General features: G+C 39.8%; 1 protein-coding gene across 1 annotated transcript in view; it reads right to left on the minus strand.

Annotated features, from left to right (window-relative positions):
• Positions 1-1,040: 1,040 nt before the first annotated feature.
• CDC20B (cell division cycle 20B) overlaps positions 1,041-17,568 on the minus strand; it is a 63,090-nt gene continuing 46,562 nt past the window's right edge. The window contains exons 9-12 of the mRNA XM_065874439.1: positions 16,271-16,496; positions 7,725-7,850; positions 7,102-7,219; positions 1,041-1,212 (exon numbers count right to left, since the gene is read on the minus strand). Coding sequence (XP_065730511.1) covers positions 1,112-1,212; positions 7,102-7,219; positions 7,725-7,850; positions 16,271-16,496 — 571 coding nt within the window. The 3' untranslated portion in view covers positions 1,041-1,111. The remainder of the gene's footprint in view (positions 1,213-7,101; positions 7,220-7,724; positions 7,851-16,270; positions 16,497-17,568) is intronic.

Consider the following 17,568-nt stretch of genomic DNA (forward strand, 5'->3'; position numbering starts at 1 on the left):
GATCCCGTGTGCCGCGGAGCGGCTGGGCCTGTGAGCCATGGCCGCTGGGCCTGCGTGTCCGGAGCTTGTGCTCTGCAACAGGAGAGGCCACAGCAGTGAGAGGCCCGCGTATCGCAAAAAAAAGATAGAACAGTGGCCTGATCAAGCTTGAAGAAACCTTAGCAGTTATCAAATCCAAATTCCTATTCTTGCAAATGTTGTGACATACCCAAGGTCACTCAGCAAGTTTACGGCAGAGCCATAACTGGTACAGGTCCCCAACTTCAGGTTCTGGGCTCAGGACTCCAAGGTGGAGGCCTAGGGGGTTAGGTCATGGGAGTCATTGAGAGTCTATGCGCAGGGGACGGGAGGACCAGCATGATGATTTTAGAAATGTAACCTAGCGGTAACGTGGAGACCCACGAAGAATAAAGACAGGAAGCCAGTTAGAAGGCAATTACCACAAACTGGTCATCAGGTATGCAGGGCATTACTAGGGTAAAACAACAAACAGAGAACAAGGGGTAAACTGAATAACCAGGAGGCTCCCTGAGTAATGGACCAGGATAAAGATGATAAGAGAATAGGGAGTCCCACAGAAGTCCTCTTTTTGAGAGGAAATAATATGCATGCTTAACATAGAGTAGCACTTTAATCAATGTTTTGCAAGTGAATAAGTTGTGTTTTTAATGTATTGAGTTTGAGCTAAAGACAAAAAAGTATCTCAGAAAAGAAATATCCAGAGACAGACAAGTATGAGGCTGGAACTTGGGAGAAAAGTCGAGTGACAAAGAAGCGTTTAGAAATCTTTGCTGTAGATAGTCTTGTGACTATAGCAGTGAAAATGCACCTCTAACGAGGAAAAGACAGAGAGAGAAGAAGAAGAAAAGGGGAAGAGGAGGAGGAAATCAGAGAGAGAAGCATAGAGTCAAAGACGGTGTCTGGGAAATGCAATGGAACGTAGCAGAGCAAGTAAAGTAACCTGAGAAGGAAGGTCAGGAGAACAGGCATTCACCTCAGGAAAAGCACGTCATCTTGTTTGAGCCTCATGACAACACCATGGAGAAGGCAAGGCCAACATCATTATTCTCACATAGAAATCAGGAAGCTGAAGCTGAGAGGGGCTGAGTGACTAGCAGCAATTCCACACACAGGCCGTGCCATCAGCTGCGGCAGAAAAAACCCGGGTCTGGTCTGGACTCAAAGCCAGGTGCAGCACTCTGCCTCGGTGGCCTGTGGGAAGAAGGACAGACAGCTCACGTTCCACATGTCAAGGGCTGTTGCTGAGGACAGGGAAGCAACCTAAGCTGGGACCAGGAATCCCATACAGGATAAAGGGCTTCTCCAAACCCCTGCCACATTCGGGGCTGGCGCTCCCACTGTGCCTTTGCCATGGAAAACACCAGTCAGGGAGGGCTCTGGGTAACACCCTAAAGTGGCTACGGTTTTGCTTCACTGTTGCCCTTCAGGGCTCTTCCCCCTTGTTTTGGTTCCCTAAGGCTGCTGTAAGAAATTACCACAAACTGCACGGCTAAAGACAACGGAAATTTATTCTCTCACAGACCAGAAGTCCAAAATCAAGGACTTGGCAAGCAGGGGAGATTCTATTTCCTGCCTCTTCTACTTCTGGCAGTCATTGGCCATCCCCAAATTGTAGCCACATCACTCTAATCACTGCTTCTGTGGGCACATCATCTCTGATTCTGTGGTCACATCATCTCTGATTCTGTGTGTCTGTTCTCCTCTATGTGCCTCTTATAAGGACACTTGCCATTACATTTAGGGCCCATCTTGATAACCCAGAATGATCTCATCTCAAAATCTTCAACTTAATTACATCTGCAAAAACCCTTTCACCAAATAAAGTCACACTCACAGGTTTCTGGGATTTGACGTGGATAGCTTTGACGTGGACCAGTTTTTAGCTCACCACACCCCTCGTGCCTTATACCATTATTAGTTCTATCTTCTCTAACCCACCAACACCCAGGGATTACCATGGCTGTGCTCCTACCACACACTCTATCTCTCTTCTTATCCTGCCCTGAAAGTCATCCTTTTGGGATCTTGGTTTCAAGAAACTAATCAAGGGCTTCCCTGGTGGCGCAGTGGTTGAGAGTCTGCCTGCCGATGCAGGGGACGCGGGTTTGTGCCCGGGTCTGGGAGGATTCCACATGCCGCGGAGCGGCTGGGCCCGTGAGCCATGGCCGCTGAGCCTGCGTGTCTGGAGCCTGTGCTCCGCAACAGGAGAGGCCACAATGGTGAGAGGCCCGCGTACCGCAAAAAAAAAAAAAAAAGAAAAAAAAGAAACTAATCAAATAAACTGATGCAGCTTAATGGAAAAGGACCCAAAAATCTGTCTCACAAAACATACATGAGTCTTTCATATGGAATTCTGAAGACAATACCCTCTTTCTATTATCTATCTGATTATTTCTCAAAGAACACTCTGTGGAACAATAGTTCTATACAAGGTTGATAGGTATTAAAAATGAAAATAGTCTTTAATGTTCACATTAATTTGGAAGCTCCAAGTTAAGAAAATTATACAGGATTCCTTATTTCAAAACTGCTATATGCATTAGAAATATTTGGAAGAAGAGGCTATAATAGGCAGCATTTCTGAAACTTATTTCACCAGAGTCCTTTTGACTTGAACATCTCAAACTACTAGGGTTCCTTGGAAAATACTTTCCAAATCTATCCTAATCCAACAGTAACTTTCACAATCAAAAACTTCAGGCCAAAATCCACAAAGCTGACTCCATGAAAGAAAGCTGGGACTGGGAAGATGAGAGGAAAAAAGAGGTTGGATATGTTTTTGACTGGGTAGGTATTTGGGGGCACAACTAAAATCAAATGAGGTGGGTGGCCACCCCCTCATAGGAGGAGTACTGCTTACAACTCAATTGAGAGCTGGAATTTCAGAAATAATCTTGTTCTCTGACACAAGATTCTCAACAGCAAGGAGTGCCGATACACTATCCCACTCCCAAAGGAGATATTTCTTAGATACTTGGGGCTTTTTCCATCTAAACACATAACTCCCAATGCTCTCCTTCATGCATACACACACACACACGCACATACACATACACACGCGCACAGACACACCACCAAGGAGACATGGGATTGGCCCTAGGCATGTTGGTGCATTAAAAATGTTTAAATTTATAGATATAATGCCGTCTTCTTATTTTACAGATGAAGAAAAAACTTAAGAATATCGAGCAATTTGTTCAAGGTCACACAGCTGATTAATGGCAGAGCCAGAACTAGAATCCAATTCAATGCTTTAACTGTTTACCACGCTCCAAATCCAATGCAAAGAAGAATCTCTTTTTCTAATGAAGGCCAGTAACCATTAGTTTTTAAAAATTAAAATTTTTTAAATTTGAGCCATATAAATGAAAAGCAACTTAATTTAGTTAGGAAAATATAGATCGTTATACCAATGCTTTAAAATTAAACCTAAAAAAGAAAAACCTATTCAATAAATATAATCAGTGATAAATACTCTTTCATTCTTTATTATGGTGTGTTAAGATGAAGAGGAAGGAGGAAGAGAAAGTGGAAAAAGGAATAATGGGGGCTTCCCTGGTGGCGCAGTGGTTGAGAGTCCACCTGCCGATGCAGGGGACACAGGTTCATGCCCCGGTCCAGGAAGATCCCACATGCCGCGGAGCGGCTGGGCCCGTGAGCCATGGCTGCTGAGTCTGTGCGTCCGGAGCCTGTGCTCCGCAACGGGAGAGGCCGCAACAGTGAGAGGCCCGCGTACGGCAAAAAAAAAAAAAAGGAATAACAGGGAAAAAATCCCAAATGTTTTGTAGAGCAGGCTTTGAAAAATATCTTGACTTAAAAAATGGAGAGCTGCTTCTAGAACTTGTTAGGAATATGGCATTTGGATGGAAACAAAAACATTCTTGAAATACATTTTTCACATTAGTGACAATCTCAGTTTACTAGATAGTGGGAAATGCCACCTTATCTCAGATGAAGGTCCTCTTTTAGGATTTACATCTCCACGTGCCAAGAGTACTGTCACTGAAAGCATGCAAAGTTTGGTTTTCTTTATGCAGCTGCATCCATAAATGAGACCACATACTGACGTATGTGCAATGGACTGATGAAACCCAGTCAAAGGCCAGATCTCACTTATAGACTAGAAAGTTACCTACCACTGTTTCAAACCTTGGAAATTACAACTCTCGGGGGGGTGGATAGGAGGGGGAATTATAAGGTATCTTTCTTCGGTAGTCAGGTGGGTGAGACCTCTTTAACTAAAATTTTCCCCCAGAGAATTATGACTGTGGGTAACAGGGTGAGACTTACTAAGGGCATGACCACAATCTAGAACAGCTTTTTTCCAGCTTTATGACCACAACTCATTGTCAAAACTACATTCTATGCAGTGACCCCATACATAGACATGCAAATGTACTGATAACTATGACAACAGTTATTCACAAAATAATACCTACTTTTCCATTTTTCCATTCTATACCATTCTATTTCTTTTTTTTTTCAGTGCTGATCTTGACCCACAATGGAAACATTGACAGACAGTAAAAACACATAGAAGCTGAAGACCTCAGCAGCCCCATGCCATGTGGCAGTGCCCCCTGAAGCATGTTCACCAAGCAAGAATCTCAAGATGCTCCCATACAAAGATTTCCCAGATGAATTTGGGAAACAGAGAATGCTGTAACTCCTCTTGGAGATTCCCAATACACATAATGTATCAAAGGCTTTGAGACATTCTTAGGAAAGAAAAACTGTTCTTGTTTAACCCAGAATTTCCAAATTTATCTGACCACATGATGTGTGTTTGTAAAACAATCTTCCTGCTAAACACTTTGGGGAAATCTCGTACACAGCAGAAACTACTGAGTTAGAGATGAAAATTAGTGTCTAAAAGTTCAAAATTAACTGCAACTTCTCCAGCCAAAAGCATTTTAAAGGAAGGAGAAAAGGTTAAATGTACCTTTGGATAGCTCTCTAATATCGATGAAAAAAATTCACAAGTCATTAAAACTAGAAAAGTATAACTTATTAAGGATAGAGAAACAAAAACACACTAAGTACATTCCTTATTCTAAGCATGAGCAAATGGTTCAAGTATCTATCAGTACTCCCACCTAGCTGATGGACCTATCTAGCTGCTGGAATTATAATTTTGTAAAGAACTGGGTTTTGAGGCTTGATTTTAAGTGTTTCTCTAAACTGAAAAGGTCTGGTGAATTGTGATTAAATATATGCAAAGGACCAACTCATGCTTCTCCTGCACTCATGCTGGTACTGAAGTGGCTCTGTCAAGAGCTGCCTGTATTTTTTTTTTTTTTAACGTCTTTATTGGAGTATAATGGCTTTACAATGATGCATTAGTTTCAGCTTTATAACAAAGTGAATCAGCTATACATACACATATATCCCATATCTCCTCCCTCTTGCATCTCCCTGCCACCCTCCCTATCCTACCCCTCTAGGTGGTCACAAAGCACCGAGCTGATCTCCCTGTGCTATGCGGCTGCTTCCCACTAGCTATCTATTTTACATTTGGTAGTGTTTATATGTCCATGCCACTCTCTCACTTTTTCCCAGCTTACCCTTCCCCCTCCCCGTGTCCTCAAGTCCATTCTCTAGTAGGTCTGCGTCTTTATTCCCGACCTGTCCCTAGGTTCTTCAGAACCATTTTTTTTTAAAGATTCCATATATATGTGTTAGCATATGGTATTTGTTTTTCTCTTTCTGACTTACTTCACTCTGTATGACAGACTCTAGGTCCATCCACCTCACCACAAATAACTCAATTTCGTTTCTTTTTATGGCCGAGTAATACTCCATTGTATATATGTGCCACATCTTCTTTATCCATTCACCTGTCAACGGACACTTAGGTTGCTTCCATGTCCTGGCTGTTGTAAATAGAGCTGCAATGAACATTGTGGTACATGACTGTTTTTGAATTATGGTTTTCTCAGGGTATATGCCCAGTAGTGGGATTGCTGTGTTGTATGGTAGTTCTATTTTAATTTTTTAAGGAACCTACATACTGTTCTCCACAGTGGCTGTACCATGCCTGTATTTTTATTCACCTAGTCACACAGTATAACAGCTGAAGGATATATACTCATTTTGAGGCTAAACTGAGCTCCAGCCAGCCTGACTGCAGAAGCAGGAAGTCTTTCTGTTAAGGATGTTTTGTTGTGGCCAATAACATTCTCAGACTCTCCAAAGAGAGTCATGGTATTATCACTACCTAATATTGTATATATTTGGTTTTTGTCTGTCTGCTCCCACAAAAGTGTGAGATCCATGAGGGCAAGGATATTGTCTGTCTGGTTCACCTGTGTATTCCCAGTGCCATAAAAAGTGCCTGGCACATAGTAGATGCTAAATAAATAAATGTTGAATAAATAACTTCCAGGGATGACCAGAAGACAAGTTGAGTGGCAAGAGGAAGAAGATAGAATATGTAATCAGAGGTCTACAAGAGACTGGATGCCAGTGCTCTGTTCCTTCATTAGCCAACACTTCTGTCTCCCTATTTCCCTCAGCCCCCTTTAACATTTCAGATTGCACCAAAGAGCATTTAAGGTTCTTGAGGACAAGGCCTGGGTCTTGTTCTCCATCATGGGGTCTTGCTCTCAAGAAGTAACCAATAAACATTTACAGAACTACGCTGACAAAGAACAGCAGTCTGCCTTGAAAGGGCAGAGGCTCCCCAGAGTCTCACAGTCTGGAGTGGTCTCCCCACATACAACAATGTCTCACCCTTTTCATACTTCCTTATCTCCCATACATTTCAGCTCTGCTGGTTCTTCTGCAAAATAGGGTAAGATGAGTCATAATGCTAACTCCAGAGTTCGGAAACACATTTTGAAAACTGTCCACAATCATCACTGCATACACAAATGCAAGAAGACATGACAGTTATAAGTGACGAACAAGCAAATTCAGAAACACTCACACCAGAGGTGTGGTGGGTGTAGGGCTTTTTCCTCTGATAAAATATATACTTCAAAGAACCAGAAGGAGAAAATCTTCCATTCATGGATTTTTCCACCAGTAGCAGCTCACTTTGCAATAGGGACATGGAATTTTACTTACCTATTTACTTACCAAAAAAGCCACGTGACCTGGCCAGAGCAGGACAGGACCACACAGTCACATCATTCTTAGGAGACCCTTGGCCAGTTGCAATCTCCTTTGTCTTAGGTAGCCAGATTAGGGAACAAATCTGTAATAATGACCCCCAAAATATAGAATTACGGCAATTTCTGATTCACTGAATGCATTTTAAACTGATTCTAGGCAGTGTGCTCTGTCCACATCTATCCTCCAGTTCATACGTGGGGTTAGGTTATTAGAGGAATTATGTTAGTTCTAGGAAAGTTTATCCCAAGGCAACAAAAGACTAAATATACAAATAGGCTTAGGCACAATGAACCTATGAACTGAAGTGGGCTATGATCACTGTCCAGGAACAGTCAGACTACTCTCAAGTTTCTCAGTCAAAGCAGTGCTGAGAAAGAAGGGAAATGAAAAAGAAAGGACACACAAGTTAAATTAACTTTCAACTCACAGATGAAGAAGGTTTTACAAAAAGAAACTCTTAAGAACTGAAATTCCTGTAGACTTAGCAGGTAAAGAGAGGTGTGTTTGGGTCCTATGCTCTATCATAAGTTATTTTCACAAGATTCTAGAAGACCAGAATGAAGGTAAACTCCCTGAGAGACATTTACCTGTGAGTTTGTGCTTGGGGTCTGGATGCTCTGCTCAGTATTGATGTCCAGGATGTGTAAGTGTCCATCCTTCATTCCTCCTCCAACAGCGAGGATTTCAGACTGCCAGGGACACCAATCCATGGCCTTTAAAGTTCCAAATAATCACACAGGCAGGTCAGCTTTGGAGAAGGTGAACTCATGAATGAGCTGCACGCATATAAGCAGAAGCTCCAGAGCTCTGTCCCTGTGGCAGATTTCCAGGACCTCTGATCCAAAGGCAAGAGCTACTTTACTCTCCAGAGATTACTTCTCAGGGACTAGAAATCACATATTGGTGCCTTCTTCAAATTTAGATAACAATTGCAAATATTTTAAACATAGAAAAGCCACACAATAATATGTTTGAAAAGCTTCATTCAACACATCCTCTGGGGCAAAAATCTGCTGCTGTAAGAGTTGACATGTGCCCCTAGCATCTGGTTATAAAATACAGTCTTCCTCTGGTTTGTCTACCTGTGTCCTTAGGTTCTATGTCAGAGAGGGAATAGAAAAGAATGGAGAGCTATACATGCTTACTCACAACACAAGAAAATCTCATGTATTTCAAATCTTAATACATTTTAGAAAATAAAATTGCCTTTTCTTTAGTTATAAATTGTTATTGTTAATTCTGAAAAACAGAATTTAATATTATACATTTATATTGATAATTGAAATGACTAGTAACAGTAACTTTAAAAAACATTTTAACAAATATTTCAGTCATATTTATCTGTATATCCTTATCAATCATCCTGGCAACTATTCTCATTTTTACATATTATCTTCTATATGTAAAAGTATTTTATAAAGTACTAAGCATGATGTATATACTATTTTATTTTTCTGTTGTTTTCACTTATTATATGGCTTTCCATGTTTATTTTTCATAGTTATCATTTTTAGTAATCCCACAATATTCCATCACGTTATTATACTCTAATTAATGTTTGTTCTAATTCTGGACTCAGGTTGATTTTTTATCTTATTTTGGTTTGGTTTGCATTGGCTTGGGCTGAGTTTTTTGAAAAGAAGTGGATTTGGGGGGATTGTGTTTTTGTTGTTTGTTTTTATAAAGAATACTTTAATAGGGTTCAAGATGGTGGAGTAGAAGGATGTGCGCTCACTCCCTCTTGTGAGAGCACTGGAATCACAACTAACTGATGAACAATCATCGATAGGAAGACATTGGAACTCACCAAAAAGATACCCCACATCCAAAGACAAAGGAGAAACTACAATGAGATGGTACGAGGGGCACAATCACAGTAAAATCAAATCCCATAGCTGCTGAGGGGGTGACTCACAAACTGCAGAACACTTATACCACAGAAGTCAACCCACTGGAGTGAAGGTTCTGAGCCCCAGGTCAGGCTTCCTAACCTGCGGGTCTGGCAATGGGAGGAGGAATTCCTAGAGAATCAGACTTTGAAGCCTAGTGGGATTTGATTGCAGGACTTTGACAGGACTGGGGGACACAGAGACTCCACTCTTGGAGGGCACACACTAAGTAGTGTGCACATCGGGACCCAGGGGAAGGAGCAGTGACCCCATAGAAGATTGAACCAGACTGACCTGCTAGTGTTGGAGGGTCTCCTGTAGAAGCAGGGGGTGACTGTGGCTCACCACGGGGACAAGGACAGTGGCAGCAGAAGTTCTGGGAAGTACTCCTTGGCATGAGTCCTCCCAGAATTGGCCATTAGCCCCACCAAAGAGCCAGGTAGGCTCCAGTGTTGGGTTGCCTAAGGCCAAACAACCATCAGGGAGGGAACCCAACCCCACCCATCAGCAGACAAGCAGATTAAAGTTTTACTGAGCTCTGCCCACCAGAGCAACACCCAGCTCTAGCCACCACCAGTCCCTCCCATCAGGAAGCTTGCACAAGCCTCTTAGATAGCCTCGTCCATCAGAGGGCAGACAGCAGAAGCAAGAAAAGCTACAATTCTGCAGCCTGTGGAACAAAACCAAATTCACAGAAAGATAGACAAAATGAAAAGGCAGAGGATTATGTACCAGATGAAGGAACAAGATAAAACCCCAGAAAAACAACAAAATGAAGTAGAGATAGGCAACCAGAAAAAATTTTTCAGAATAATGATAGTGAAGATGATCCAGGACCTCGGAAAAAGAATGGAGGCAAAGATCGAGAAGATTCAAGAAATGTTTAACAATGACCCAGAATAATTAAGGAACAAACACCTATAAGAATTAAGGAACAAACAAACAGAGATGAACAATACAATAACTGAAATGAAAAATATACTACAAGGAATCAATAGCAGAATAACTGAGACAGAAGAACCTATAAGTGACCTGGAAGACAGAATGGTGGAATTCACTGCTGTGGAACAGGATACAGAAAAAAGAATGAAAAGAAATGAAGACAGCCTAAGAGACCTCTGGGACAAAATTAAACAACATTTGCATTATAGGGGTCCAAGAAGGAGAAGAGAGAGAGAAAGACCCGAGAAAATATTTGAAGAGATTATAGTCGAAAATTCCCTAACATGGGAAAGGAAATAGCCACCCAAGTCCAGGAAGCACAGAGAGCCCCAGGCAGCACAAACCCAAGGGGAAACATGCTGAGACACAGAGTAATCAAACTGACAAAAATTAAAGACAAAGAAAAATTATTGAAAGCAACAAGAGAAAAACGACAAATAACATACAAGGGAACTCCCATAAGGTTAACAGCTGATTTCTCAGTAGAAACTCTACAAGTCAGAAGGGAGTGGCACATGGCACAATATATTTAAAGTGATGAAAGGGAATAACCTACAGCCAAGATTACTCTACCCATCAAGGATCTCATTCATATTCAACGGAGAAATCAGAAGCTTTATGAACAAGCAAAAGCTAAGAGAATTCAGCACACCAAACCAGCTCGACAACAAATGCTAAAGGAACTTCTCTAAGTGGGAAACACAAGAGAAGAAAAGGACCTACAAAAACAAACACATAACAATTAAGAAAATGGTAACAGGAACATACATATTGATAATTACCTTAAACATGAATGGATTAAATGCTCCAACCAAAAGACACAGGCTTGCTGAATGGATACAAAAACAACACCCATATATATGCTGTCTACAAGAGACCCACTTCAGACCTAGGGACACATACAGACGGAAAGTGGGGGGATGGAAGAAGATATTCCATGCAAATGGAAATCAAAAGAAAGCTGGAGTAGCAATACTCATATCAGATAAAATAGACGTTAAAATAAAGAATGTTACAAGAGAAAAGGAAGGACACCACATAATGATCAAGGGATCAATCCAAGAAGAAGATATAACAATTGTAAATATATATGCACCCAACACAGGTGTACCTCAATACATAAGGCAACTGCTAACATCTATAAAAGAGGAAATCGACAGTAACACAATAATTGTGGGGGACTTTAACACCTCACTTACACCAATGGACAGATCACCCACATAGAAAATTAATAAGGAAACACAAGCTTTAAATGACATAATAGACCAGATAGATATTTATAGGACATTCCATCCAAAAAGAGCAGATTACACTTTCTTCTCAAGTGCACACGGAACATTCTCCAGGATAGATCACATCTTGAGTCACAAAGCAAGCCTCAGTAAATTTAAGAAAATTGAAATGATATCAAGCATCTTTTCCAACCACAATGTTATGAGATTAGAAATCAATTCAGGGAAAATAATGTAAAAAACACAAACACATGGAGGCTAAACAATACATTACTAAATAAGCAAGAGATCACTGAAGAACAAAGAGGAAATCAAAATATACCTAGAGAAAAATTACAACGAAAATACAACAATCCAAAACCTATGGGACGCAGCAAAAACTGTTCTAAGAGGGAAGTTTATAGCAATACAAGCACACCTCAAGAAACAAGAAAAATCTCAAATAAACAATCTAACCTTACACCTAAAGGAACTAGAGAAAGAAGAACAAACAACACCCAAAGTTAGTAGAAGGAAAGAAATCATAAAGATCAGAGCAGAAATAAATGAAATAGAAACAAAGAAAACAATAGCAAAGATCAATAAAACTAAAAGATGGTTCTTGGAGAAGATAAACAAAATTGAGAAACCATTAGCCAGACTCATCACGAAAAAGACAGAGAGGACTCAAATCAAAAAAATTAGAAATGAAAAAGGAGAAGTTACAATGGACACCGCAGAAATACAAAGCATCCTAAGAGACTACTACAAGCAACACTATGCCAATAAAAAGGACAACCTGGAAGAAATGGACAAATTCTTAGAAAGGTATATCCCTCCAAGACTGACCCAGGAAGAAACAGAAAATATGAACAGACCCATCACAAGTAATGAAATTGAAACTGTGATTTAAAATCTTCCAACAAACGAAAGTCCAGGACCAGATGGCTTCACAGGCGAATTCCACCAAACATTTAGAGAAGAACTAACACCCATCCTTCTCAAACTCTTCCAAAAAATTACAGAGAAAGGAACACTCCCAAACTCGTTCTATGAGGCCACCATCATCCTGATACCAAAACCAGACAAAAATACTACAAAAAAAGAAAATTACAGACCAATATCACTGATGAATATAGATTCAAAAATCCTCAATAAAATACAAGCAAACAGAATCCAACAAGACATTAAAAGGATCATACACCATGATCAAGTGGGATTTATCCCAGGGATACAAGCATTCTTCAATGTACACAAATAAATCAATGTGGTACACCATATTAACAAATTGAAGAATAAAAACCATATGCTCATCCCAATAGATGCATAAAAAGCTTTTGACAAAATTCAACACCCATTTATGATAAAAAAAACTCTCCAGAAACCGGACACAGAGGGAACCTACCTCAACATAATAAAGGCCATATATAACAAACCCACAACAAACATCATTCTCAATGGTGAAAAACTGAAAGCATTTCCTCTAAGACCAGGAACAAGACAAAGTTGTCCACTCTTGCCACTATTATTCAACATAGTTTTGGAAGTCCTAGCCATGGTAATCAGAGAAGAAAAAGAAATAAAAGGAATACAAGTCAGAAAAGAAGAAGTAAAGCTGTCACTGTTTGCAGGTGACATGATACTATACATAAAGAATCCTAAAGATGTCACCAGGAAACTACTAGAGCTAATCAATGAATTTGGTAAAGTAGCAGGATACAAACTTAATGCACAGAAATCTCTTGCATTCCTATACACTAATGATGAAATATCTAAAAGAGAAATTAAGGAAACACTCTTATTTACCATTGCAACAAAAAGAATAAAATAACTAGGAATAAATGTACATAAGGAGAAAAAAGACCTGTATGCAGAAAACTATAAGACACTGATGAAAGAAATTAAAGATGATACAAACAGATGGAGAGATATACCATGTTCTTGGATTGGAAGAATCAATATTGTGAAAATGACTATATTACCCAAAGCAATCTACAGATTCAGTGCAATCCCTATGAAATTACCAGTGGTATTTTTTACAGAACTAGAAGAAAAAAATCTTAAAATTTGTATGGAAAAAAAAAAATTTGTATGGAGGCACAAAAGACCCCGAATTGCCAAAGCAGTCTTGAGGGAAAAAAATGGAGCTGGAGGAATCAGACTCCCTCACTTCAGACTATACTACAAAGCTACAGTAATGAAGACAATATGGTACTGGCACAAAAACAGATATATAGGTAAATGGAACAGGATAGAAAGCCCAGAGATAAACCCACGCACCTATGGTCAACTAAGCTATGACAAAGTTGGCAAGGATATACAATGGAGAAAAGACAGCCTCTTCAATAAGTGGTGCTGGGAAAACTGGACAGCCACATGTAAAGGAATGAAATTAAAACACTCCCTAACACCATACACAAAAATAAAATCAAAATGGATTAGAGGCCTAAATGTAAGACCAGACACTATAAAACTCTTAAAGGAAAACATAGGAAGAACACTCTTTGACATAAATTACAGAAAGATCTTTTCTGACCCATGTCCTAGAGTAACGGAAATTAAAACAAAAATAAACAAATGGGACCTAATGAAACTTAAAAGCTTTTGCAAATCAAAGGAAACTACAAACGAGATGAAAAGACAGCCCTCAGAATGAGAGAAAATATTTGCAAACAAATCAGTGGACAAAGGATCAACTTCCAAAATATATAAACTGCTCATGCAGCTCAATATTAAAAAAACAAACAATCCAATCCCAAAATGGGCAGAAGACCTAAATAGACATTTCTCCAAAGAAGACATACAGATGGCCAAGAAGCACAAGAAAAGCTGCTCAACATCACTAATTATTAGAGAAATGCAAATCAAAACTACGATGAGGTATCACCTCACACCAGTCAGAATAGTCATCATCAGAAAATCTACAGACAACAAATGCTGGAGAGGGTGTGGAGGAAAGAGAACCCTCTTGGACTGTTGGTGGAAATGTAAATTGATGCAGCCACTATGGAGAAGAGTATGGACGTTCCTTAAAAAAACTAAAAATAGAAGTACCATATGACCCAGCAATCCCACTCCTGGGCATATACCCAGAGAAAACCATAATTCTAAAAGACACATGCACCCCAACCTTCATTGCAGCACTATTTACAATAGCCAGGTCATGAAAGCAACCTAAATGCCCATCGACAGAGGAATGGATAAAGAAGATGTGATATATATATAGAATGGAATATTACTCAGCCATAAAAAGGAACAAAACTGGGTCATTTGTGGAGACGCGGATGGATCTAGAGACTGTCATACAGAGTGAAGTAAGTCAGAAAGAGAAAAACAAATATCGTATATTAACACATATATGTGGAACCTAGAAAAATGGTACAGATGAACTGGTTTACAGGGCAGAAATAGAGACACAGATGTAGAGAACAAATGTAAGGACACCAAGGGGGGAAATTGGGGGTGGGGGGTGTCATGAATTGGGAGATTGTGATTGACATGTATACACTGGTGTGTATAAAATTGATGACTAATAAGAAACTGCTGTATAAAAAATAAATAAAATTTAAAAAGAATACTATAATAAATACATTCTGGCATATGTCTTTTGTTTCTCATATATTATTTTTTTAGGTAAATTCCAAGCTTCAGAAGTGCTGATATAGGTCTCCAAATAGTTGTAACTTTTTATAACACCAGCATCAAATGAGTACATTAATCTCATCCTGAGTTTAAGCTTAATTGGAGTTAAAAATTAATCTCCCATCCCACATACCCTTTACCAACATCCTCCATCAATATGTGGGATCTCATTCTCCTCCCTTTGAATCTGGGAGGGCTGTGACTGGCTTACAAACAACAGAATGCACCAACAGTGTCACTGAGTGACTTGTGGAATTAGTTATAAAAGGTGATGCCGCTTTCACCTTGTTCTCTGAAGCACTGGCCCTGTTGCCCTGAGCCACAAAGTCCAACTCTCTTAAGACTGCCATGTTGTGAGGAAGCCCAAAGTGACCCAATGTGGAGAAGCTCTGAGACCACATGAAGAGGGAAGGATGACTAGCCAGCCAACAGCTGCACCAGCTCCCAGCACTTTTACCTTCAGTCACTGTCTGACTACAACCCCATGAGAGACCCTGAGCCAGAACTGCTGAGAAGAGCCTTTCCCAAAGTCTGACCCCAAGAAACCATAAGAGATAGTAAAATAATCGTTGTGGTTAAGCCACTAGGTTTTAGGGTAATTTGTTACATAACAATAGATAACCAGAATAAATACCATAAATAGAAAACGTAAACAATGAAATATGGTTGTAGTTCATATAAGAAAGACAGTGAAGAACTCTAATCAGTCAACCTACCTTCAAAGTAAAGACCTTGACCTTGTATTGTGAATAAATGTACAATTTAATTTTCAGTTGAAATAAAATATTTGCAATATATATGTATCATATCTTATGGTTACCTACCTTAGTAGTCATTTTTAAATAACCCTTCAGCTACACCCCTGACTGGGCTGGATAAGAGGGCTATTTCAGTAAACACAAAATTTTGCATAAAATTTGAAAAGGCTGAGAAATTCTCCTGAGCCCATGGACCCCAGTTTCATCATAGAATATTTTTATGTTTTTTAGAGAGTATCTTTGTGTTTATTAGCAATCATTTTCTTCAATACCCTACTTCCAGTTAGCTTTTACTATAAACAAGCTGTTCTGGCAAAACTAGAATCTCCATCATGAAAGAAATCACACAGACGTCAACCTCTGAGTCTGCTGCTGCTCCTGCTATACTAGTTGGCTAGTCGGTGGTGAGTGTGAAAGTATTTACACTAGTGACTGTTCTTATGATTCCCCAGGTAGTAGCTGCCACAAGGTTTGGCTTGCCCAGGTCTCCAGAAACTCTTAGTTCAATTCAATGTATTTCTGATAAGACATCGAAGAATGTAAGCAGCTCTTTCCAGGAAGCAGCTCTCTGCAGATCTTTTGTCTTGTCACTTCAGCAAAACTATATGTTAACTAACTTTACACCAGATGCCCCATGCTTAACTAACCTCCAGCGCAAGCACACCTTTCAAAACTGTTGGATTTTTATTACCTTGACTGCTGTAGGTTGGGGTATGACGTTTAGCGGGTGACCCTGTGCATTCACACCTGGATCATGGGGCCATATAGTCAGCAGTCCGTCACTACAGCCACTGGAAAGCAGCCTGCCACCCGGCGACCACTTCAGGGCACACACAGCTTGCTTGTGGTGAAGAGTTCCAACATGGTGCTGGGCTACCCGAACATCGTGATGATAAACACGGCCCAGTCTCGACCCACTGCTCAGAGGTAAAGGGGCAGGTTTAGGACAGAAAACTTGAGCCCTAATGCTGCATAAGCATAACATGAAAGAAAGTATTGTTCAAACTCCTGAAAGACCCCTTAGGACAGATTCAAAGCATAGACATTTCTTGAGTTAATAAGGATGGAGTATTCTGCCTGGGTGATTCTTCCCACAAGTGAAATAGATTTGCTTGGCACAGTTTCAAAACTGGATATTTAAAAGATATATTTTGATAGATAACTCTAATGGCTTTAATATGATGCTTTAAAGTTAATGGCTTTAACTTTAATGGCTTTAATGCAGGCATGGAAAAAATAAATTTATAAGATTATCATATTTTCCCAGATAGTAGTTTATGTACTGAACCCAGGAAATATTACTTTTCTGGAATTCAGAATATTTCATATTATCTTAATGAAATGGCATATGTGTATGATATATGTGTTAGACATAAAAATGTATTATTTCCTTTTTCTATTAATCTACAGATCTACTATTAGTTTGCTCATGCTACTAATATCTAAAAAGAACATAAAACTATCTGAATGTCACAGCAAACTGCAATATGATTCAAAATCACTGGATAATGTCTCCACTCTCAGTGATTTGGATCCAAATGATGATAAGGGTCCTGTCTCACAAAGATAATGAACTCTTACTGGACTAGTTTTCTCCAAGGAGAAAGTAAATAACTGCCCACAATTATTTCTGAAGTTTCTCAAAGTGCAGTATCAGATTTTTAAAAACTACTTAGGCACAGCCCAGATAGCATTTTGATGAACAGTATGGACTCTGTGGCCAGACCACCTGGTTCGAAGCCTGACTCTTCCCCTTACGTTAACCATGTGACCTCAGGCTGGTGTCTCAGTTTACTCCTCAGAAAAAGAGGGTGGGGGGATATAAACCACTTTATAATGTCATTGCAGGGATTAAAACGTGATTACACACCTAAAGAGTTAGCGCATTGCCTGGCACAGAGTATTCTAAAATGTTAGCTGCTATGATTGTAAGAAAGTGTTTGTTCATGTTCCTCACGGATAATGAAACTAAACTTAAGCAATGTAAAT

Source organism: Phocoena phocoena, chromosome 3 (assembly GCF_963924675.1).
Source record: "Phocoena phocoena chromosome 3, mPhoPho1.1, whole genome shotgun sequence".
NCBI classification, from domain to species: domain Eukaryota; kingdom Metazoa; phylum Chordata; class Mammalia; order Artiodactyla; family Phocoenidae; genus Phocoena; species Phocoena phocoena.